The sequence below is a fragment of the Cheilinus undulatus genome, linkage group 1 (genome assembly GCF_018320785.1).
Source record: "Cheilinus undulatus linkage group 1, ASM1832078v1, whole genome shotgun sequence".
In the NCBI taxonomy this organism is placed as follows: Eukaryota; Metazoa; Chordata; class Actinopteri; order Labriformes; family Labridae; genus Cheilinus; species Cheilinus undulatus.
Window position 1 is genome coordinate 35,283,606 of NC_054865.1, and position 25,454 is coordinate 35,309,059.

The 25,454-nt window shown below is 38.0% G+C and overlaps 2 protein-coding genes across 3 annotated transcripts; both read left to right on the forward strand.

Moving 5' to 3' along the window:
• Positions 1-562: 562 nt before the first annotated feature.
• On the forward strand, positions 563-16,716 carry znf280d (zinc finger protein 280D). Of its 2 annotated transcripts, none has more exons than XM_041792331.1 (18): positions 563-733; positions 1,736-1,866; positions 3,190-3,395; positions 3,484-3,583; positions 3,710-3,937; positions 4,034-4,108; positions 4,222-4,328; positions 4,413-4,594; positions 12,238-12,395; positions 12,489-12,589; positions 12,680-12,826; positions 13,062-13,196; positions 13,308-13,534; positions 14,473-14,613; positions 14,713-14,781; positions 14,884-14,999; positions 15,092-15,116; positions 16,186-16,716. In XM_041792331.1, exons 2-18 carry the CDS (start codon positions 1,743-1,745, stop codon positions 16,517-16,519), a joined length of 2,475 nt encoding a protein of 824 aa, XP_041648265.1. In that variant the 5' UTR covers positions 563-733; positions 1,736-1,742; the 3' UTR covers positions 16,520-16,716. The 2 variants fall into 2 exon arrangements, with proteins under 2 accessions (XP_041648265.1, XP_041648274.1); XM_041792340.1 differs by having other exon boundaries at positions 15,095-15,116.
• A 4,358-nt stretch (positions 16,717-21,074) lies between these two features.
• Positions 21,075-25,407, forward strand: mns1 (meiosis-specific nuclear structural 1). Its single transcript, XM_041789091.1, has 10 exons — positions 21,075-21,220; positions 21,343-21,552; positions 22,006-22,133; positions 22,269-22,371; positions 23,719-23,948; positions 24,066-24,282; positions 24,371-24,478; positions 24,692-24,949; positions 25,072-25,197; positions 25,282-25,407. The coding sequence occupies exons 1-10, from the start codon at positions 21,218-21,220 to the stop codon at positions 25,381-25,383; spliced, it is 1,485 nt and encodes a 494-aa protein (XP_041645025.1). The 5' UTR covers positions 21,075-21,217; the 3' UTR covers positions 25,384-25,407.
• The last annotated feature ends 47 nt before the right edge of the window (positions 25,408-25,454 follow it).

Sequence of the window (25,454 nt, forward strand, 5' to 3'; positions counted from 1 at the left end):
AAAAGGCTTGGCGATAAATAGCAGACATTTTTACAGTAATTTTATCAGTATCAAAGTTACAGAGAAGAAAAAAATCTATACCACCAAGTTTTGATAGTATTTGGAGATTTGGAGGTAAGATTTTGATCTTTGGTGATTAGTTCCTGAGTGTTAGACCTCAGTTTTCATTGAAATGTTATAATTTTGTTTAATTCAAGCACAGACCAGAAGCCTTAGAGAATCCCCTGATTACATCAGTTGCTACAGCGATTTGATTTTCATCTTTTAAAAACAGTGCCAGTTGAGTTATAATTGATTCTTTACCGAAAAGAGAGAGACACCTTTGGGCCAATGTTTCATGCCCTCAGCTCAAACCAGTTCTATCATCGGCAGGTGTGAATGTACTGTTTTATAATATTCCCAGAGCACAAACTAATTATGGATGAAGTGTTTCCCACAAACACTGAAATGATTGTTTAAATATATTGTGGTAAATCCATAGGGTTAAATCCCAAGAAAAGCCGCGGGAGATGCCAGGAAGTAGAACAACAACAGACAGGAAACTATGTATTGGGTAGTCTGATTGGTGCAGACGGTTCCAGCATTTTACCACCTTGGTTAAGCGCTACAGTTTTCCCCTCTTAGGAGAAGTAGACTCCCTGTGTCTAAACTCTGTCGTTTCGGGTTAAGGTTTGTGCTGAAGTTAATCTCCAACACGACTCTGCATTGAAACCGGGGGCTGAATTTTAAGGAGGTAGGATGAAGATGCAAAACCTGCTCCCTAAACTCTTGAGTGCAGTCTTTGTCCCATCATTCACCCTGCTTGTGTGAACATGCTAACGTAGCACAGCCAGTGTTGTGGTGGGCTGATCGGTTATCAGTTCTTGCTGAAATGTAACAAATCAGGACATTAGAAGTAAAATATACGCATGATACTATATATCGAAAACACGATTTCGCATGATATGCTTAATCCTGTCGCAGAACGCAGCCATTACAGAGCAATAGCATTGGGAATCAGTAGAGTTAGCTTGTTAGCATTAGCTACCGCTATGTTTAATAGGGTCGTGAAGCTAATAACACAAATCCTAGTAACAGAGCAAGCTACAGCAACATAATTGTTTCTAACGTCCTGTTGTGGTAGACAATCTAACGCCAAGTTGTAGTTATGTAAGGAACTATGTTTCATCATTATCTATTTACTTTTAATAGAAGTACTATTTAATCTTGAGGGAACGATTTAGCTAGCTTTAGGCTGAAATGAAGCTATGCAGTCAATGTCTGATATCAGTGATGAATAATTTTGTAACCTTAAAGCTACTTTGTGTGTTATTTTTAATTCGTTACTGAATTGTCGTCGTGAACAAAAAAGCCATCAAGACCACCATTATTAAGGGTTGACTATTTATTATTTTCTTTCAATGGGTAAAACCCCTGCCACAGGTAGGTTTTTATCAAAGTGATCAACAGGTGGTGATTTCTCAATGGGTGATGCAAATAGATTTAAGGAGATAGTAGACTATATTTAGTTGTACATGACAATATCTGCTAAAATATAACATGTACCGCTTCTTCCACAGGGGTGACAAAATCAGAACAAACTTCTCACAGAAGCTTAGATCTTAAATAGAGAAGGTCTGCATAACAGACCTTTTCCTTGTCTGGATCTCATCTAGTATCTAGCAGCAGTATCTAAAATGTTCAAGTAGCATTTTTAGGCTGTTCAGGCTACCTTAATAGTTTTATTTTCCTGCAGGTTCACAATGTCTGAATTGTTTATGGAGTGTGTGGAGGAGGAGCTGGAGCCGTGGCAGAAACAAGGCCCTCCTGTCCATTTGATAGATGATGATGACGACGACGATGAGCCCATCTTTGTTGGAGTGCTTTGTATGTCATTTCACATTTTAATTGTATTTATGTCAATCACAGAATCACCCTGTTCTGGGGATTTTAAGCCAAGTTCAGACCAAAGATCTGTAAAACAAGAATGTTTTGGAACATAGCTGTGCAACAGTTGCAGCAGTTTAAAATGAACCGTCGCAGCCGTCTGATGATGTTTCATGCAGTTCAGTTCATCAGATTAAAGCAACTGGATTTTGGATATTGCAATTAGATGAATAGGAAACGGGGAATGGAGATCTTATTTTGGTAGGCTTTAAATGACAACAAATATTTATTTAAAGTAGAATTTTTTAAGTAATCACATTTACCATTAACTTTTCACCCAAGAGCTTCAGCCTGATAAATATCTCCTTAATCAGTTGTGTATTTAAGTAGGATGCACTTTGTTATACTTGCTATTACATGAGAAATTAAAGGCTGCAGTAGTTGTGGTAAATTTGTGGAAAACAATTCTTCCAGACAATATCGTAGTCATAACAAGACTGAGCTTGCAAAGCATTTTTGTTTATACCTGTATGTGCTGTGAAATTTTGCTGCCAAACTACAACATTGGTGACAAATTAAATTGAAATTAAAATTGAATTAGTGATGATCAGGAATCATACAGCCTGGTCTCACACATTATTGAGGTGCTAAAGGTACATGGAGAAACTGTCAATAAGCAGTACTGTCCTTCTTGTAGAGACAGATTTATTGCACAATAACTTAACAAATAAACCCTTTAAAGTGAGTGACTGTCAGAGTTCTTGCTAAAGAAAAAGTGTATCATCTCAAGTTTCAGGAGTTTGATTTCACTTGCTTTTACAATGTTGCAGAGCAGCCTGTCATAGGCAGTTGTGAGTTTCAACTCTTCTTTTTTGTTGAATTTTTGGTCTGAACTGAGCTTCAAGCTTTAATATCCCATGTTCATAGGACCTTTGTTGTCATAATATGACCACTTCTAGACCCTTAAATGATTTAACTCTAGCTTTCTTTAGTCCTGAGGTGGATTTCTTTTTTAGTTTGACCAGCATTCATCCTACTGTTACCCCTTGATGTAAGGTGATATGTCAATTCAGTTTTGGCAACTGAACAACTTTTTTGGCAACTTTGGCAAGTTAAAATAAATTTATTTTTATGTGATATCTGGGGAAATGGCTCATCAAGATAGAATATGGCATATTATGAAATGCAGATGTGTTTTGACTTTAAGTGGTTTCCAGTGGTTTTAGGAAGACAGCTTTCATCCTTTGTTTTTCTGTCTTGTAGCATGTTACCTGTTATCTTTTCAAAGGTAGCTTACTTTGGCCCTGTCCTGTGTTCTTACAGCTAATAACCAAAAGGATGGTAAGCCTAAACCTCCACCTCCTCAAAGAAAGAGCGCAGAAAAATCAGAAGCAAAGCGTGCTGTTCCTCAGCCAGCTGTAAGCGCTGCACCTATAATGCTGCCTTTAAATGTGGCTGGAAATGCCGTGAACACCGCACTACCAAATGTGACGACAGTGACCCCACAGCCTGTTATTGTCAACAACCAGGTATTAAGGGTTTTAACTTCGTAGATAATCTGCAAAACAATGACCTGTCCAGTGTGGATTTATTATTTCTATTTTTATTTTTCTGAAGGGATTTATCGTCACATCTCCAAATTTGGCAAACAACAGAGAGCTTCTTGCCACTCTTGGGAACCAATACCCCCCTGGAACTTCATTTACTATCGTATCAGGTAAAGCTGTGTGATCCAGAGGAGAACATCTCCTTTACTTATTAGTTTAAACCCCAAACTGTCCCATTAGGTCTCTGTCGTTTCAGCTTAGTCTGGTAATGCCAAGTCTGTTTTTTCCTCTTTCAGCTGGTCAGCAGCAGCTATTTCAGCCAGTCACTCCAGCAGCAGTAATACCTCAGGCAGGTGCTGTCCACAGGCCTCAGGTGCAGCAGATCAGCAACAACATAGTGACGCTGGCCAACGTCCGAGGCCCCGCTGTTTACTCAACACAACCTACTCCACTTCAACTCAACCTCTCCAACACACAAGCTCCGCAGACCTTTACTTTACCTGTACAGACAAATAACAACAAAGGTAATGTCCTGCCTGCAATATTGAAATGTACTTCACCATACTTTACTACCAGTCAGCTGACCTTAACTAAAATTTGAATTTATCTTTTTCTAACAGATCAAAACATGGTCAAACGGGTCTTACCTCCACAGCAAACAGACAACGCAGCAAAAAGACTTAAGATTGATATCGGTATGTGTCTGTTAATTATACTGATGCCTTTAATTTTTGTCATTACTGTGGCTGAAACAATACATTGAATGCTTGTGTGTTGGTAATCACCACAACAAACTATCTCTACGTAGTGTCTACAAACTCCATAATACCAGCAGAAAATGGGGTCAGAAAGCAAAAGTGTCCTAAATGTGACGAGCAATTTCTCACACTAGAGACCCTGAAAGCTCATATGTCGGTGAGTAAAAGCATTGTTTCAAGTTATATTCACATTTTTAACATTGTACAATCAGACATCAATCCAAACATGTTATTTTTTTAGACTTGCTGTGTAACTGTGCACAGCACAGCTATAGACGGCAGTCCAAACAAGCGCATCATGCTTGTCTCAGATTTCTATTATGGTCGGTTCGAGGGAGACAAGGCCAAGAAGGAGACAACACTGAGGACCAACAATACATTCAAGTGCCAAAGCTGCTTAAAGGTTCTGAAGAACAATATCAGGTAGGACTTTGAACTATGTAGACCATAGTGAAATACATTTGTATCACATTTATTATTTTTCTGTGCAGCACATATCAGTAGAAAAATTTAAAATACACCGATTCTGTTGTACAACTCTGGATAGTTTTTCCTCAAACCCTGCACCCCTTTCACCTTGAGTTTTTTCTTGCAATCCTAGTATCTGCCTGCTGGTTTATCCTGGTTCTGCACCAATCAAACAGCTCTGTAGTCATTATTAAAGTTTGTCATACCAGACCACTCATCAAAAACCCGCAGTAGAGATGCAGTTATGAAAATTCTTTTAAGTATGAATGATACCAGAATAAGAATTTTCAATATGATACTCTTGAATTAAAACAGTATTGAAACTTGTTTCAATATCACAGCAACAGAAAATGATTCCCTGGGCACCTAAAAATAGGGAATTTAGTTAATTTTTACTTCCACCCTTCACATTAGAAAGATTCCCTTAACACAGACCAAAATAAGACACACTGTCAGCTGTATTGAAAGTACAATGAATATGAATTTTTTAATAAACAATAGGGGTGGGAGAATAAATCGAGCATAGTAGCATAGTATTAGCATAGTATCACAGTATTTTGTCTGGTGATATATTGTATTGTCTTGTCCACCAAGTATCGTTTTTTTCCCCCCAAATTAATTGCTAATATAAACTGAAGTGTATGATTTTGGACAAATAAAATCAGTTGTTGGACAATTGTTTGTCCAGTGAGGTCGGTAGAGGTGTCGGTCATACAGCAGGAGAAAGTTGGTACAACAAACATGGCAGCACCAGGGGAGGGGCATCAGGAATGCAAGCAGGGCACGATTGAGATGGACATGACACATGAGGTTTGCAAGAAGTGCTACATGAAAATAAAATACTGCAGAAATATGACAAACATGAGGGCAAGACTACTGCTAAATTAGCTAAACACTTGAAAAAATGGTATAGATTACAACATTTCACAATATACCGGTACATCTCAAAAATTAGAATATCATGAAAAAGTTCAATATTTTTGTCACTCATCTCAGAAACTGAAACCCATATATTACATAGACTCATAGCACATAGAGTGAAATATTTCAAGCCTTTATTTCTTGAAATGTTGATGATTATGGCTTACAGATAATGAAAACCCAAAATTCAGTGTCTCAGAAAATTAGAATATTGTAAAAAAGTTCAATATTGGAAAGTCATGGTGTCACACCCTAATCAGCTAATTAACTCAAAATACCTGCAAAGGTTTCCTGCGCCTTTAAATGGTCTCTCAGTCTGGGTCAGTAGGCTACACAATCATGGGGAAGACTGCAGACTTGACAGATGTCCAGAAGACAGCTATTAGCTGGGTTTCCATTACACTTGGAAATGCGCAAAATCGAAATAGCGCAATAGAAAACTGGTAATGGAAACACCTGAATTTCGAAAAAACTCTAAAATATCGCTAAAAAGTTTTTGCGCTTTCATGAGGAGGTTTTGTGTTCTGATATATAAATGTATCGCAAAAGTGTCATGGAAACACTTCTTCTGTCTACACGTACCGTGCCATGTTGTCTTGGAGTGACTGGTCATGTGACACCATGCATCACGTCCCGTGACTTGTAAATGCAGAAAAAGAGACAAGACTTTTCTTAACATCATACTTATACCCTTATACGTGGCTTTTGCCATACATATGGACTTTACCTCTGAACTATCATCCGTTGCTTTCGTCTTTTGTTCAAATCTATCAAGGCAGCCGGCATGGATGTAACCAAAACCGTACCGACACGCAACAGGTTTTGAGCATCAAGCTTCCCTGCAGCAGATTCACGCAAGATGAGATTTTACGAGAATTGCAAGGCCTATGCCCAAAACTCCCTTCAATGGAAATGCATTCAAAGCGCAATTGTACTTAATTGAAATTTAAGAAATATCGCTTTTATATTGCAAAAAACTGTAATGGAAGCCCAGCTATTGACACCCTCCACAAGGAGGGTAAGCCACAAAAGGTCATTGCTAAAGAAGCTGGTTGCTCACAGAGTGCTGTATCCAGTCATATTCATAGAAAGTTGAGTGGAAGGAAAAAGTGCGTTAGGAAAAGGTGCACCAGCATAAGGGATAACCGCAGCCCTGAGAGGATTGTCAAGCAAAATCCATTCAATAAATTGGAAGAGCTTCACAAGGAGTGGACTGAAACTGGAGTCGGCGCATCAAGAGCCACTACGCACAGACCAATCCTAGACATGGGCTGCAAATGTGGCATTCCTCGTGTCAAGCCATTCTTGAACCAGAGACAACATTAGAAGCGTCTTACCTGGGCTGTGGAGAAAAAGAACTGGACTGTTGCTCAGTGGTCCAAAGTCCTCTTTTCAGATGAAAGTAAATTTTGCATATCATTTGGAAATTAAGGTCTCAGAGTCTAGAGAAAGAGTGGGGAGGCACAGAAGAAGAAGTTTCCACAGTCAGTGATGATTTGGGCTGCCATGGCATCTGCTGGTGTTGGGCCACTGTGTTTTCTGAAGTCCACAGTCAATGCAGCCATCTACCAGGACATTTTAGAGCACTTCATGCTTCCTTCTGCTGAAAAGCTTTATGGAGATGCTGATTTCATTTTCCAGCAGGATTTGGTACCTGCCCACACTGCCAAAGTTACCAAAAACTGGTTCAATGGCCATGGTGTTACTGTGCTTGATTGGCCAGCAAACTGGCCTGACCTGAACCCCATAGAGAACCTATGGGGTATTGTCAAGAGGAAGATGAGAGACACCAGACCCAACAATGCAGATGACCTGAAGGCCGCTATCAAAGCAACCTGGGCTTCCATTACACTTGAGCAGTGCCACAGGCTGATCGCCTTCATGCCACGCTGCATTGATGCAGTAATTCATGCAAAAGGAGGCCCAACCAAGTATTGAGTGCATAGAAATGACAACTTTTCAGAAGCCAGACATTTCTGTTTAAAATATCCTTTTTACTGATCTTATGTAATATTCTAATTTTCTGAGACACTGAATTTTAGGTTTTCATTATCTGTAAATCATTATCATCAACATTTCAAGAACTAAAGGCTTGAAATATTTCACTCTATGTGTAATGTCTATTTAATATATGGGTTTCACTTTCTGAAATGAGTGACAAAAAATATTGAACTTTTTCATGATATTCAGTTTTTTTGAGATGTACCTATACAGTATCACAAAACTCACCGTATTGCAAAATGTTAAAAATCACAATAATATCGAATCGTGACACAAGTATCGTGATAGTATTGTATCGTGGGGTGACTAGTGATTTCCACCCCTAATAAACAATGAATACTCAATATAAAGCATTTCCTATAAATTTCCATTGATAATGATCAAAAACAAATGTATGCATGATTTTTATTAACTTCTTATAATCTTATCTTTAAGATATTTTATGGGCATTAGCAATTGGGCAGAGATTAGGGGTGTAAATCACCAGTTTCATCCCGATATGATACAATACAAATCTGCCATGATACGATTTCGATGCGATTTGATATGGGGCCCAGGATCGATATCAGGCGATTTTGTGCAAAAAATTCACACTGTTACAGAAAAAAAACAGTTTCTGCAATTCAATTATTGACAGGTCTCTGTATTTTATAAAAATATGCCTTTAACAAAAACAACAAAGACCTGATTACCCCTGATTACCTTTAAATTAGGAACACAACTATGCACATTTGTGTTAAAACATATTGATTTAAAACAGCAAACATTTTCAGTACCAAACATTTTATTTCCTCACATCCCCAAATCACTCTAAAGCACCAATATGGACTTTCTACAACCCTTTATAATAATGATCAAAATGTTTGGCCTGTGTTCCCATTTTAGATTTTTTTTCTTAAACTTATTTACGCACATGTGGACTTCAACAGATATTTCTGCTCTATATCAGCCCTTCATACTTTGCACAGGGGCCTGCTAATGTGGCAGATAGTTCATTTTTATAGTTTATTCACCTTATGAGATTTAAATGAGGTAAAATATGGGGCATATGACGTTATATGATGATTCTTAATCATTTTTTCATTTATTGCAACCTTGATTTTAATAAATGGAAAGGTTAGACAGAATATTAGAGCAAAGTTTTATTATAAAAGACATTCCTGTGATGTGCAGCTTTATAACAAGAGTGAGGGGGTGGGGGCTATACAGAGAACAGCTGTCCTGCTTGAACCACGTTAAGTTTGGACAGCTTATATTTTTATTATAAATCGAACGTGAGACAGCGATGTGAAATAAGTGTATCAAAGGAAATCTGCAGCAGTGACTTTTTCCTCTCTGGGTATCTGCAGTCTGCTGCAGACAGCACTCGCTTCCTCAGCCATAACAGGTGGAGTGTTTTTATCCGTGAACGATCTCATACGGCGGTTATATACAGATAAAGACGTAGATGTAGTCGACAAACTAAGGGGAGAGATCCGTCCTGCAGTAGCATCTGTCTGAAATATATCCACACAGCAGAGAGAGGAGAAGATATCCTCTTTCTGTCAGCGGCGAAACTTTAAGCCACGGCTGCTACTTACTTACTTACTGGGGCGGAAACTGTTAATAGGCATATGGGGGGAATTTCAAAATAAAAACATAGCTTGAAGCATCCATTTAGATCGATGTTTTGACTTTCCATCGATCTGACTGGATCATCAATCAACCAATCGATATATTGATGTACATCAATGAATCGTTACACCCTTAGCAGAGATGTGAAGCTGTCTTGAGTGCAGCTTCAGCAAAATCATGCGCCTTGCTGCAGATTTGTGAAGAGATGTCGGTCATGTGTCTTGTTCCTGTAGAATGTTATGACACCATTTTTCCCAACTTTTCTTTGAATCACTGCTTTATAACTATTTGCATTTCCTCTTTGCATTCAATCTCAGTGCTGATCAACCACTGCTGTGTCGGCTCTGTCTGTCATTGAGAGCACTGTGATGTTATAAATTGGGTTTAAAATTAATAATATAGTTTAAATAATCTTTAAAAGGCTTTCCTAAAACCAATATGATTCACGGAAACTTAATATGACGAACAGAAGTCTGTCATGCAACAACCTGCACTGAACCTGCAGGATAACTTTCCCTTACACTCAGACTGTGAGGTTTTAGGCTTTTCTTCATCGATCTGAAGCACTCAGCCCTAATCATTATTTCTCCACTACTGGCATCCTTGTTAGAGACTGTGATTTAAAAACACGTTTAGAACATTTTGACATGATAGAAAGATTCATCACGTTAGCATCCATACTACAGTCAGAGTACTAGCATGCTAGCTGATAGGTATGCTAATGTTTTCATTCATTCTAGACCTTACCTTCGTAGTTGTGGATGTAGCTTGAAACGTATAGTTCGAAACCCTTCTCCTTTTTTGTTGTTGCGGTGTGGGATAGTGTTTGAATCATGTGGCTCACGTTGTTCACTGTTGTTTTCGGGACATCTTGGAGAGACTGTGTAAAAAATGCCATACTTGCAAAGGGACAGGATGACAACCGGAAGTAGTTGGGCTGGTTAACTCCGAATACAGAAGCACGTGTGCATATAGCCTATTGCTTTATTTCTTTTGGTACTTGCAAATGTAAAGATTAACAGATGAAGAATTGTTTAGACTAGAGCATGAGTTATCCAAAAAGTATCTGAGTATCTAACAGCCATAATTGCTAGAGTGGTTGATTGGTAGTGTCTGTTTTCATAATCTTAGCAGTTATATTCTCTGGCTGCATCTTTTCCAATTTGAGGATCCTTAAGATATTGTTTGGCAATGTCCACACTGCAGTCAGTATTTGCTAGTGATGTACATCTGCTGACTTCATCCAGTGAGTCTGATTCGTTTACAAAAAGAGGACACTCAGACTAGACACAGCCCTACTCCAAAACAACAGGAAGAGCCTACTTTGTTGTTGCACAAAACTTAGTGATGGGGATCGAGAACCAGTTCTAGCTAAGAACCAGTTCCATTTGGTTCAATCCATTGGCATCATTTATATTTAGTCCTAATGATTCCCTTATTGATTCCGTTTTCCACCATATTTACAGCAGAATTTGAGACTTTTGCTCTTTAACTCGGCTTTTGTATGCTCCCTCCCCCTGCCGAAGATTTAAAAGCACTTATTAGGTTCATTTCTCCAGTAGTGCTGAATTTTGTATGATTGGTGTGATTTTTAAGGTCATCCAGACTACCAGCGGCTGTGATGAGGAGCCTGTTCCAGATTAAGCTTTTGTTTTTTTTTTTTTGTTTGTTTTTTTCTTTTTTAACCTGCATGACCAATCGATCGGTCTGTGTGTGAGTGTAGTTTTGGTCGACCAAGATTTTCTTTGGTTGGCTACAGCCCTAGTAATGCCTATGGCCTTATTCACCTCTTTATTGTTTCAAACTGAAAGAGTCAGCCATGGCTAATTAGAGTCTTCATACACAAGTCAAGCAGCAATAACTGCTCGGATATATAAAAGATATTTTGTGATGTATAAAAACGTATTTCCTTGGGAAGAATGTCAATTTAAAAATGTTTCTGGAGCGTAGTTTTAATTCTTTACTGAACGTAAATATTCAGAGCAGTTAATTTTGTTTTAGCTGACAAATGAACTAACTACTAGTTGTATCTTCGATTTTTAGACTGTTTTCTAGATAAAGTTAATTATTATAGAATTCAGACTGGGGCTTGAAGGGTTTGTTGAAAACACGCCTGTCCAGTACAAAGTGATTGTGGCCATCCTCACTGCGGTTTTCTCTTCAGATGGACGACAGTTTCAGATGGTTTGCCTCATGGGCCTAAAGATGAAAAATGAAGGCTAGTTTATCTGGTGTAAGAACTGTTCCTTTGATTAAATAACTGGGCTTCAGTACATCGCAAAAAAAAAGCTTCTGTAAGCTGCTTTTAATGGGGAAATACATTTGCACTGCAAGCGCTCTCTCACAGTTGAGGTCATGGTTCACCCACATGAAGATTTCTATTAGGGAAGCTGAGGCAGCAGAACAAGCTCACTGAAAAATGGACTGTCCCTCATCGGGGCAGCCATGGCAGGAAGCTGTAGAGGTGCTACTTAGAGCTGCAGGGCACTACATCATTAGACAAAACCAAAATCTTTGTCTAATTGTTGATATTATAACGACATTATAGACTCTTAGGAAGTAGGTACACGTAGAGTACTTCATTTATCTTTAAACCTTTGGGACCTGAACCATAACCACTGCATATAAACAGGGTGTAAGATACCGTATATTTTCCCTCTACAGCTTAACAATGGATTGTTTGAAAGCACCCATTAGAAATGGCAAAGAATAGAAACATTTCTTGAATTACTACTTAATCTCCTGCATATGTAAATAATGAGAGTCACAGCTACAGTTTTAGCCGTTATTTTTTGGAAGTGTTTTTATTATTATTTTGCCATTGATTTACCCCCTTGGGACCTACTTAGAATTTTGTGATACGATTTTGCAAAGATTAGGAAGTGTAGTATTTTTTTTTATTTAATGGGCTGTCGGTGTATACTCTGTTTACCATATATGATTTCAATCCTTAATTTTACAAATTTGAGTTTGTCTGCACTCTTTCTGCTGAAAGGGATCTCGATCTTAAATGAATGCCATGAAAGTGACATTTCTGTTCTGTGTGTTTGTGTCTCTTGCAGGTTCATGAATCATATGAAGCATCACCTGGAACTGGAGAAACAAAACAGCGAGAGCTGGGAAAGCCACACAACCTGCCAGCACTGCTACCGAAAGTACGGGACTCCATTCCAGCTGCAGTGCCACATTGAGGCCGCCCACAGCCCCATCGAATCCTCTAGTATGATATCGCTGACTTTTCAGCCTAACCTCAAATAACACTGCTGTAACATGATCAGCTTTCACTCATTTTATTTTCTCTCCATTTTTTTAGCCAATTGCAAGATATGTGAGCTGGCGTTTGAGTCAGAGCAGGTTCTCCTGGAACACATGAAGGACAACCACAAGCCCGGGGAAATGCCTTACATGTGCCAGGTTTGTCATGTCATACTTGGTCACTGATTGGTTTGATGTTTTTAGGTAAATGTTCACCCATACTGAAATTGTCTTTGACTGTTTTTACAGGTCTGCAACTACAGGTCGTCTTTCTTCTCGGATGTGGAGACCCATTTCCGAAGTTTCCATGAAAATACAAAAGACCTGCTGTGTCCGTTCTGTCTCAAAGTTCTGAAAAGCAGTCATGTGTACATGCAGCACTACATGAAACATCAGGTATGTTGCACCTGCATGTCATATCAGCTTTCGTAATACATGTCTAAAGATATTGCCTAGCAATTTACAGATATTAAAGCTCCTTTGAGGAGTTTTCAGACATTTATGAAACTGACTACGAACATGCCTATAAGCCTCTACTTTTGCATGAATCCTAATGGAATAAACAGCAACTGGGCTCTTGTTACATCCCTTTTTAATGATGGTGTTCTTTGTTTGCACTTTCATATTTCAGAAAAAAGGCATCTATCGCTGCGGAAAATGTCGACTTAATTTCCTCACCCTCAAGGAAAAACTGGAGCACAAGACTTTAGGCCACAAGACTTTCCGGAAACCTAAAGCTTTGGAGGGCCTTCCTCCAGGAACAAAGGTCTGAATTTGTCATAACATCAGTACAGTTATTATTTTAGCTTTCTTTAAATTAATTTATTATGTTTTATGAATTTGATTCAGCTTTTATTCTCTCTTTTCTTTTTTTCAGGTTACCATTCGAGCCTCCCTTACAGGAAAGACAACCTCAATGCCGACCTCCCCTGATCGAGCTGGCCTCATTGGCAGTCCAAAAAATCAGAAACTGAAAATCAAAATGCCCTTTAACTTCTCCAACACAAAGTCAAACGTCACTGCAGCAGCAAAAACCAAGACGACTCAGAGCAAGAAGCAAAATAACCGCACAATCAAGAACAACGTGGTGCTCAAGAATTTCAGGTTATAAACAAAGCCTTTCAGCTCTGCAATTTTCAGACATATAATAGCTTGCAACAAGCCTTCATGATGGTCGGGGCAAATCTGGCCTCAAATCAGGCCTAAAAATCCTGTAGTGTGTGGCCAGCCCTTCTTTGCCAGAGGCTACAATGTCAAAGATTAAAGAGACATCAACATCATAATGCGCCCAATTTTATGACTGTAATGTTTGTCTGGTGTTGGTCCCTCAATTTTTAAGAATTTTTATAGGTAGCCATCATTAGAACAACAGTGGAATGCTCAATTTCTGCTGCGTTCTTTGATAAGCAAACAGAATTTCTAGATAACAGTAAGTATTTGTGCAGACTTAAAAAAGACAGCTATTTGTGCCAATGAAAATAATTTGGCCTTGACATGTGTTAAATGAATGCAGTTGTGCCCCGCGGAAATAATCCAGTTCCTTGCATGTTTAGCTCGGGGTCCCTTGAATCCATTCAGATTACTAATTTAGACCCCCACCTCCTGGGTATTCATGACAGCAGTGGAATAAATTTATAGACTTTATTAAAGGCTACCTATGTACAAAGTAGCTAATTGTGTTTTCAATTAATTTCCCAGACACTGATCATGAGTCTGGCTAAAAATAATTCAGTGTGTAGGTGCTGGTACAGTGGGATTTCTCTCCTTTAAAAACTAATGAGTGTGATATTTGGATAATTAGTCTTAGTAATCAAAACCAATATGCAGCATTAATCACATGATATGAGCATTTAAGTTAATGGCTTCAAAGAAAAAGTGGTCTAAATAACATTTTTAAAGCAGTATAATTAAAGACGGTGGGTCGTCTCTAAAAGAAGAAATGCAAAGTGAATTTTAGAGTATCTGTTTTTTGCATGCTTGTTTGTCAGCATTCTTACTGGATGATTGAATGCTGTTTTGTGCTTCTTTACTCTAAATTTCAGCATGAGAGGAAAATGTTACACGTGCATTGAGTGCAACTCTAAAGTGGAGGACTTTTTGACTCATTACCCCATGGTTTCAAATTGCGGTGCATGCAAATACAAAACAAGTTGCAAAGTTTCCATTGGGAATCATATGATCAGGTGAGCAAAAAAATTTATATATTTGGTATTTAAGCAACTTAATTTTATGCCTGGTGTTTCTCTGACTAATCTTGTGACTCTGTCTTTGGCGTTTGTTAGATTTCATAGCACCATTGCCAAAAACCGATTTAACAAAATGGATAACAAGAAACATACGTCTGTGCTAAAGTAAGTATGCCTAATGATTTATATATTGTACATTAAATCCAGTGTTTTGTCTTTAAGGTTTAACAACAGACCTAACAACAAAGGTTTAATTCCCCCCCTCAGATCAAGCTTGGTCTGCCAGAACTGTGACTTCCTTGTTGATGGATCAGCAGGTGACGTGATGACGAGACATTTAACTGACAAACCGAGTCACAGTTGCAAAGTTATTCAGGAGAAAGGTATTTTTTTTGTGTGTTCACTACAGTCTATCCATGGCTTGCATACATAATGACAGTTATGTTGAGAAAGTTGTGTTTTGTTTTTAACCCAGCAGATATGAAAGCCAAAGGACAAGTGTGAGTAAAAACTGCTACCACATAACACCTCATCAAACCACTATCTTGAATTTGAAAAAAACAAAAAAATAATTCAACTTAAATGGACAGAAACATTTACCCTTCTTGAAGTCAGTAATATATTAAATTGCATGATTTTTCTATCACAGGACACTACTTTTTAAAATCACATTCTGTATACTCCTTTTTTTAGTTTTATAACTTTCTTTTTTTTTACTAGCATGAACATTTACTTTGCTAGTCCCCTGTTCTTATCTACAGTATTTATAGAAAGTATTCACTCCCATGGATGTTTCACCCTTTTATTGATTTTATACATCAGTCATGGTCAATATAATTTGGTGTGTTTGACCAAAAGTAAACAAACAAAAAAATCTTTAATATCAAAGTAAAAACATACTCCTACAAAGTAATGTCAAGCAGATAGAAAATTGGAACATAAAATAAGTGACTGCATAAATATTCACCCCCTTCAAGTCAGTATTTAGTAGATGCATCTTTGGCTGCAACCCCAGGACTGAGTCTTTGTGGATAGGTCTCAATCAGACGTGCACATCTGGACACTGTAATTTGACTCCATTCTTGTCAAAACTGCTCACGCTCTGTCAGGTTGCACAGTAATTGGGCGTAAAAAGCTCCTTTCAAGTCTATCCACAAATTCTCTATTAGAGGTCTAAGCTTTGACTCGGCCACTCCAGAACATTCATCTTGTTGTCTTTAAACCAGTTCTGTGTGTTTTTTGCTGTATGCTTGTTGGAAAATAAATTTTCTCCAAAGCTGTAGTTTGCTTGTAGGTTGAATAATATTGTCCTTCAGGATTTCCTGTATTTTGTTGCATTTATTTTACCCTTGACCTTTCCAAGCCATCCAGGGCCAGCTGCCAAGAGGGGTGAATACTTTTTATAGACATTGTAGGTTACTAAGACAAAGTTTAGTTTAGATTGTTAAATGCTCTGTAAAATACTGTTTCTCAAATGTTCTTAGTTTGTCTCTTTAATTGATAAGAGTGTATTACTAATGGATGTTTTAAAGGATGCCTGTATAACCATGTCCTTTTCTGTTTGTTCAGGCAATATGTCTTGGGGCAGCCAGTAAAAGTCTTGTACCTCGTGTCTCCACCATCGGCTGAAAAACCAAAGGAAATGGATCTGAAGCTAGTTGAAAGCGTTACTCCTGCAAAGTCTGATGAACCAGCAGGCGATCAGGAAGAAAAAGCTGCAGAAATAATTGAGCCTGAGGAGAATTCTCAGCAGTCAGTGCAGCCTGATGCACCACCCTCCGGTCCATCAGAGGAGGAACTGGCCATCCCTGAGGAGTCAGCTGGTAACTCAGAAGGTCTCGAGGTTGGAGATCAGCAGTCTGTCCATGAACATGAGAAAGGGGAACAAAAAGAAGCAGAATGAACATGTATGACAAGAAACAACACGAGATGACTTCAATTATGAATTAAAGAACAACTGCTTCTTAAGCAAGCCCCATTCTTTCTTATGTATCAAACATTCTCTTCCCGTTACTGATACTTTGACTGTTTCTTTTCCCCTAAATAATCATGTGAATGTCATGCCAAGTTTGACAAAAATATCCATGGCTTATAAAGATGTAAAGATTCTTGTTTTTTATGAATACAAAATCCATCTTTGCTATATGTTATCACCCTCTGAGCTATATAGTTGAAGATTTCTATTATACTAGAAAAACATTACTGACAGATTCCAGACATCTGTGTGTTAGCATTTTTGATTCGACCTAAATGATTGTAGCTTATTTTGTATTTTAAAAAGCACATTACTTAGCCCCACTTTGATCCCCATCAGCAGCTAGGGTGTTTTTTTTTTCTCTAGTTAATGGTGTAGGTGCAACACTCCTCTCTGTGTCATACAATCTGCATGCTCACCCTGTCCTGTGATTTAATGATGCAGTTTAAATTTTCCATGCAGTCTTACCAAAAGTGCAGGCACTGATGCAGTGTGATTTTACGTTTCATTGACATTCAAAGCAGTTTGAGTGCCAGTTTTAAACAAAGGTGTGGAAGCCCCAAGTGGATCCATTTTTTTAAAGATTTACCCAATTTTCTGTGATATAAGGAAATTTTTGGTTGTTTTCTAGAGGTCTTGATTTATTGATCTTGTGTCTTCTGAGTAGCAACAGCGAAAAAGAAGGGTAAGGCTTACTCAAAAGTAAGCATTTTACCTTCACTGTGAATGGCATAAAGGGGCAACAAAGTGATTCCCCCCTCTGAGCCAGCTTTGGAGGTAGCAACTGAGGCATTACAAAGATGACATGCGATCGGTGTAGCCAGCTTGGGAGTAAAGCGCCTTGTGTGTAGAGTTCCGCAGTGCAAGGTGATTTAAAAGGTGTAGACGCCATTAGCACTGCTTTGTGGAACGCCTTAACATGTAATGACAGTGGAGCTTTATGACTGTTGTGAAAACAATGTATGAAAATGCCTGTAAAAACAGTGCTAACTGAACTTTAGTGTGGGCTGGCCAATCACAGTGATGGGCCAGTTCTCTTATCACCAGGAAAGTCTCCCCTTATGAGAAAACAAGCCTAGATATCTCATGATAATTAGATAAATAAATGTGCTAGGATGGGAAAAAAGAGAAGGCAAAATCTTAAGATAACAGCTGGGTAAAAATACTATGAGAAAATGGAGTATAGGAGATGTATGATTATGTGTCTGTTTAAGTCTTCCATACAGAGCATTTTTTCTTTTCTTTTTTTTCTTTTTTTAGGGTTTAGCTTTGTTGAATTTTTATGTCAAAAGCAGCTGTGTTCAAAGAACTATCATAAAGTGACTGTAGGGAATGTAAATCCCTTTCTTAGAGGACAGCTGGCTGCTTGATTACACATACATTTGGGATGGTAAAGTCAAAGACATGCCTAATTATTGGAGAGTATGCACTTTTTAAAGAAAAAACAAACCTGACAGTTTTAAGTTTGGTGTTAGGTAAAGGAAAAATTTACCAGCTGGTTTGAACATCCCCAATATCAAAAATGCTTTATACTACAAATACAGTAGGATATGTGTGAACACTATTAGTGTCAGGTTGTTTTCCTAAGAAAAAGATATTTGTATGGATAAAAAATGTCCATTATTTGAGGAGTAGGTAAAACGGAATGTGTAACCACTGAACCGAAGTAGATATAACTGTACAAATGTCAAGTTACTTTTTCCTTTGCATAAAGAGTGCCAAAAGGCATTTTTTTCTGTAGCTCTGGTAACTAAATATAACAATAACTAGTTTACTTTTTGTGACCTAATATCCTTAAAGTTCCTCTTTTTTATTAGTATGTTTTTCAAAAAAGGGATTTCACTTGTACATACAGCATTGGTAGAGCAAGACTGTAAATTCATAAATGTCTACCATGGCACTGTTAATGTAACCACTCCTAGTCCCTTTTGTTACATTCCGCAAAAAGTATTGTGTTCCCCTCAGGACACATTCTCCTCAGCGATCCACTACACTACACAACTTGGTTTGTATGAGTGTTTTCCTGATTATGTAAATAAATCTTTACTATGTAAGGTTTGAGACCTTGAGTCTTATTTGCTCCTGATGTTTCTCTTTGTAAAGAAGGTCATGTGGGTGGATAAAGAACCGAAGACGGGCTTTAAATTTGGCTGTTATGTTTAATTCAACTTTAAACAAACCCTATTCATAACAGTCTGTTGTACTCTAGGTGAGTACCATTGGCTCTGTGCATCCGGAAAGTATTCAGACCCCCTGCACTTTTTTTGTCACGTTGCTGCCTGATACTACTGTTGAAAAAACTTAACTTTTATTCTCATTAATCTAATCTCAGTGCCTCACAATGACGAAGTGAAAACAGATTTTTTTTTTTTTTTGCAAATGTATAAAAATAAACTGAAATACCATTGACATAAGTATTCAAACCCTTTTCAAAACACTTGAAATTTAGCTCCGTTTCCTCCCATTTCTTTTGATCTTTGCTGAGGTGTTTCTACACCTTGATTAGAGTCCATCTGTGGTAAAATAAACTGATTGGATGTGGTTTGGCACACACCTCTCTTTGGAAGGGTTGGATTCATGGTCACCTGTGAGGCCTTCTATAGAGAGGCATGTGCCTTGCCAAATCATGTCTAATTTAATTTACCACAGGTGGACTCCAATCTAGGTGTAGAATCACCTCAGCAAAAACAGAGAATTTGCAAAGAGTCTGAAAACTTTTGTCGATGTGATATTCTTTTTTGTTATTAATTTGCAAAGACATAAATACATTATGTTTTTTTTTTCATGATGAGGCACTGAGGGTAGATTAATTAGAATTAAAGTTATTTTTTTAATTGTAGCATCAGGCTGCAACATAACTAAATTGACAAAAGTGAAGGGGGTATGACCTTCAGAATGCACTGTATATTTGACACTTGTAGCTTTATCAAAGGCTACAAAACCATCTTTACAAGAGCAAACAAAAGTGTGCTAAGAGAGTATGACACACTTTGACTGATCCTATATGCCATACCAGATGAGCACAAGTTAATTTGCTTAGCCCATCTATAGTTTGACCTTTTAAACGCATAAAATAATCAAGAAATAGACAAGTAACAGTACCAAAATTAACAAAAAAAACAAAAAAACAATGGTTCCCAACTGTTCTAGCCATGGGACCCACTGCCACCTCCTTAGCATGAAGTCATAATCCAAATTTCCAGAAATGTTCAACAAATTCCCTTTATAAAAACTGTTGCAGGTTGGGCTGTGTATAGAGCAAAAACATTTAACAACTGAACAAAAATATTGGGAAAAACTTTGGGAGGGCATGCATGCAAACATGGCATTTCACTCTGTTTACCATCATAATCAAGATTTCAGTTGTTTTTTAAAGATTTTGAGAAATGAAGACTATCGTGGGAAGCCCAGCTTTCTTGGTAATATTTCTATCCAAGATATCAGGATGAATAAATCAAAATCACAAGAAAAAAAAACTGGAATTTATTCCTTGTCCAGCAAAGCAGAGTAAAATAATATTAAATGAAACATAACTGCCTAGAATTCTGTAAATCCAATTTTTTCCAGGCACCAATTTGCAACCTACTTTAAGTAGCTCTGCAATGTAATTTTGGGAATAAGTTCACCAGTTGAAAACCACTGATGTAAAACATACATCAAGACTGAGAACATTGAAATTGTCAGTAAGAATCAAAATAAACAATGTACACATGGGGCATGAAAATCAAATGTAAAACTGCATGCTCTAATTTAGACAGGGTTTTTTTTCCCCAATAATTCAAGAGCACTTAAACATGGGGACAATTTTACAGCTAGAGTCAGTGTGCATTTCAAAACCAGAATCCATGAAAAGTAATTAAAAACAACATACAATCTGATATACTGTAATATACTGTATCATGTACTGTATAATGTAATAATGTCAAGCTTATGTAAAATTATAAAAATAGTACTCAAAAAATAATGGACGGCATGTATGTCCATCTTAAAAAGTGGGGGGAAAATGCCTTTAAAAAAAGGAAAGAGACCTTCAATTTTAGTTTTTTTGTGGGCTTTTCAAAATTAACTTTCTTTGTACAGATATGCAATGGAGACATTCGCTGAGTATGCAAATACAATAAAGGTACTTAACGTAGAAACAATAAAACCCATCATGAATAAAGTATTTTGATTAGTAATGAAAAAATGTCCAGGGGACAACATACCACAATAGCCAAATAAGAACATTGTTTCGTCTGTGGCCGTAGTTGTAGTTTAAATAAACAGCTCCGTTTCTTTTTGAAAAGCAAGAGTGGTTTCTCACTGTGGTCCAATTACATTTATGTCTGTAAACCTTTGCTATATTTCTTTTTTAAAAAACAAAGGTTTTTCTTTCAGTAGTTTGGTTTTCCCGGATTTGACGTCATCGTAAATCCTCATTTTAATTGGTCGAACCACAACGCGGCGTTACCAAGACGACGAAACGCCAAACACCCTAGGGGACCAGAGTTAAGTTAACGACAGCTAGTTCATTTATAAGCTTAATTGCAGAATAAAAAAAACTTTGTAGAGCAAAGTTTGATTTATCTACTGATATTGAGAGTTGTTCAGTGAATAAAGCGGGAAAGGACGATAGGCACCTCAAATATGGTACAGTACCAACCGAAGTTAAACTGAACGTTAGCTTGGCTGCTACAGACTTAGCAGCTTAGTTTACAGCACGTGTACTGTTTCATGTCTTCGTTGTTTTTTTCTTCTTCTCCTTGGGACAGAGTCGTCACTGGATGTACAGCCAGCAGCAGAGGTTGCTGTCTCAGCGCCAAAGTCAGGAGCAGCACAGGGCAGAGGAGGCCCGGCGTCTGGATAGAGAGAGGCAGCTACAGGCCAGTCTGCGGGACCAGGAGGGCTTTGACAGGAGGAGACACCTGCGACAGGTACAGGACGAGCTCAAGATGAGGCAGATGGAGAGCGATCTGCTGAAGGTATGTTATATAATGATGGACAGGCAATGTTGCTATAAACGTAACCTGAACAGTATAACACAAAACCCTGTCGTATTACAAGCTATTAATATTATAGGAAACTAAAGCCTAGTTGAGCAAGGCATAAAGAAGTTTATGTAGTCTGAAATTTAATGTTTCTTCACAGCAGACAGAAACTTTGTGTCATGATCAGACTTGACTAACCTTTAATCTGTGATGGAAAAATAACTTGGTTATTACTTCAGTTTTTTGACAAATTTGAAGAAAATAAAGTTTTCATTCAACATTTAACTGTGTGGGTATCAGAGACTGTGAAGATGTTTTTATTAGCAAACTCTGAAAGTTTCAATCATTAAAGTGTAATTTTATTTCACAATGCTTTGCAGTATTGTCAGCATGTTACCACTGACTTAACCAATTTCAAATGTAGAGAACACTTTTATTTTCTTACAGGCAGAGGAGGAGAAGACAATCAAAGAAAAGCAACTTGAACAAGAGGAAAGAATAGCTAAAGAGCTGGCCCGTATCAACTTTGAGAAGCAAAGAGAGGAGAAAATGAGGCAGCATATCAAAGAGAACAGGTATGCTCACTTAGCTTAGTTGTTTAATCTTGTCCACAATGCAAGTCTGACACTCATTGTTTGTGCATTTCCTTTCTCTGCTGATGCTGTCTTGTATTCCTTGTTATTTTTGAAAAGTCTATCTTAACGTTTCAGCCTGGAGCTCCAAGAGTTGGAGTTAAAGCTGAAATCTGCTTATCTGAACAAGGAAAGAGCCGCACAGATTGCTGAACAGGAAGCTATGAGGTTTGAGACAATGGTGAGCCCTGTCTTCATTTTTTAAAATTACTGACAAAAAAAAAATCAAAATATAATTTGGCTTTTTGACAAAAAAAAAAAAACCCTCCACAATGTAAAAAAAAAAAAACAGGTTTCTACAATGTAATGTTAATTAAATAAAATATGTAAGGGAAAAATACGTGACTGCATAAATATGCACCCCCTTTACAGTGACTGACCTATGTCCAACTGATGTCCAGCCAATTGGTTCTAGTATTCTCACAATTAGTGAAATTGGGATCACCTGAGTGCAGTGAATGTTTAAAGTGATTGTAGTATAGAGACACCTGTGTCTTGAACATCAATTCACTGGTTCATCAGTATTCCTGGCACCCATTACACCATGAAGATGAAATAACACTTGAAGCAACTTAGTGAAAAGGTTGGAAGATAGTTTTTTGGTCTGATGAGAACAGAATGGTGCTCTTTGGCCATCAGAAAAGATGCTATGTTTGGTAGAAACCAAACACTTCACATCACCACAAACGTACCATCCCCACTGTGAAGCACAATGGTTACAGCATCATGCTGTGAGGATGCTTCTCAGCAGCTGGCCCTGAAAGACTTTAAAGGTAGAGGGTAAAATGAATGTGGCAAAATATAGGAAAACAATCTTATTCAGTCTGCAAGAGAACTACTGCTTGGGAGAAGATTTATTTTCAAGTAAGACAATGACCCCACACATACAGTGAAAGCTACGCATAAATGGTTCAAAGACAAAGTGAATCTTCTGTAGTTGCCAGACCTCCTAGACCTCAATTCAACAGAGAATTGTGGCTGAACTCGAAAAGGGCTGTCCATGCCTGATTCCTGTGCAACTTGACAGAGATTTGCAAAGAAAAATAGAGTAAAATTGCGGTGTCCAGATGTGCAAGCCTGATTGAAACCTATCCACACAGAATCAGTGCTGCGAATTAAGCCAAAGGTACATCTTCTAAATACTGACTTGCAGGGGGTGAATATTTTTGCAGTCACTTTTTTATATTTCATATTTTTATTCATGTGACCTGACTTTGTTCAAACCTGTTTTCACTTTGACATTAAAGAGGTTTTTTATGTCATTTTTTGGACAAAAAAAAATTCAATTATCCACAATTGATTTATAAGACCAATGAAAGGGTAAAACACCCAAGTGAGAGAATACTTTTTATAGGCACTGTATATCTGTTTTTATTATTTACAGTTTGTATTGAGAAGGTTTGATTAGCTGTAAGACATATGTAAAGTGATATTTTGATGCACATTATTGTTTGCTACAGTTGTGTTGGTACAGAATAATCCTGAGTTTAGATTACAAGCTTTACAGTACATACCCTCTCTCTCTCAGCGCAACGAGGCAGCCTATGCCCACTGTATGAAGCTTGAACAAGAGCAAGCAACCGCTGAACAGCAGAAGCTGGAGAAGAAACACCAAGAGGAGGTGGTGCAGTATCAGAGAGAGCTGGAGCAGCAGCTGCTGGAGAGGGAGTACAAAAGACAAGAAGCTTATGAGGAGTTCCTCAAAGAGAAGCTCATGGTGGATGAGATTGTCCGCAAGATTTATGAGGAGGATCAGATGTAAGGGATTATTAATCCTCATTACTGGAAAGTGTTTCAATATCTCAATTCTGTTTGAGAATTTGTTCTCTACTTGAGTGGAGTACATTTTAAATTAAAACTACTGTTTTTCTAAAGGGAGAGGCAGCTGAAACTGGAGAAGGTCAGAGCCACTCAGCAGCACATTGAAGAGTTCAAGAGACAGCAGGCCAAGTGGAGACGGATGGAGCAGGAAAAGATGGAGGAGGAGAACAGACGCATCAGGGAGTTTGCAAGCTATCAGCAGCACATGGAGGAGGCCAGGATGGCGAAGATCAGGGAGCGAGAAGAAGCAAAAGAGCATCTGCAAAAAATAGTTGAGATACCATTTTCTCCCAAAAATGCTACTTTTGTATTATCATTCAATGAGATTTGATTCTCAACTCATTTCTATTTCACTGCAGCTGACTGAGAAGATAGAAGAGGAGAAGCAGCAGCGTGAAGAAATGGAGCGAGTGCGTGAGGAACTTTGTTTAGAGGAACAGGAGGAGGCTAACAGGCAGAGAGAAATTGTAAGTATGGCTGCTTTAATGTCTCACTATTTAAACAGCCATTAATATGTAGTTTTGTTCACTGATTATCACTTATGTGCACCATTTACTACATACTATTGTGTTTCTTCCTTCCATGAGTGGCATGTGCTGAGTCTTGTGTCCTCTGGTGCTTTGATCTTTTAGTGTATCTAAATAATCTTAGGAATATTTTATAACACGTTTATCTAACAGGAAGCGATGGAGAAGAAAATCAGACACAGGCTGATGATGCAGCAGACCTATCAGGAGCAAATGGCTTTCAAAGAGATGCGTAGGCAGGCAGAGAAAGAGGAAGAGGAGGCCTTCAGGAAAATGATGATGGCCAAGTTTGCAGAGGATGACCGGATTGAGCAGATGAACGCTCAGAAACGACGCATGAAGCAACTGGAACACAAACGTGAAGTGGAGAAACTGATAGAGGAAAGAAGACGACAGATTCAGGCTGATATGGTACAGAACACTCTGAACATTTACAGAGAAAATAGGGCTGATTCATTGAACATTATAAAGCTGATCTATCTGTTATTTTTTAATGATGTGCTTTGATAATAATGTTGGTTTCTTTTCTAAAGGAACTGGAGGCCAAAGAAAGAGCAATTGAGCAGGAGAGAGAGGTGCTGCGTAGACAGATAGTTGAAGAAGAAAGGCAGAAACTTCTTAAACGTCACGCAACAAAACTCCTTGGATATCTACCAAAGGTATGAGGCAGCACAAGATTCCTGACTCATTTAACATTATATTCTAAAGATGACACATGCATGTGACCCTGCATCTTTTTCCAGGGCTTGCTCCGTGTAGAAGACCTGCAGCACTTTGATGAAAACTTCAGGAAAAACTTTCAAACTCGTCAGACAGATATGTTCTCTGATGAAGATGATGAGTGAATCTTTATGCTTAAATAATTTGTTATGCCACCAAATGGCAAATTAAAACTCTATTTTTAGTGACCACACAA

Bases quoted from the DNA above. Each gene is read 5' to 3' on its own strand.
- mns1 (XM_041789091.1), top strand. The intron at 21,553-22,005 runs GTATGTTATATA...ATTTTCTTACAG, and splicing joins TGGAGAGCGATCTGCTGAAG to GCAGAGGAGGAGAAGACAAT. The intron at 24,283-24,370 runs GTTGAGATACCA...ATTTCACTGCAG, and splicing joins AAGAGCATCTGCAAAAAATA to CTGACTGAGAAGATAGAAGA.
- znf280d (XM_041792331.1), top strand. From the start codon at position 1,743: ATGTCTGAATTGTTTATGGAGTGTGTGGAGGAGGAGCTGGAGCCGTGG. The intron at 4,595-12,237 runs GTAGGACTTTGA...TGTCTCTTGCAG, and splicing joins GTTCTGAAGAACAATATCAG to GTTCATGAATCATATGAAGC. The intron at 14,782-14,883 runs GTAAGTATGCCT...TCCCCCCCTCAG, and splicing joins AAACATACGTCTGTGCTAAA to ATCAAGCTTGGTCTGCCAGA.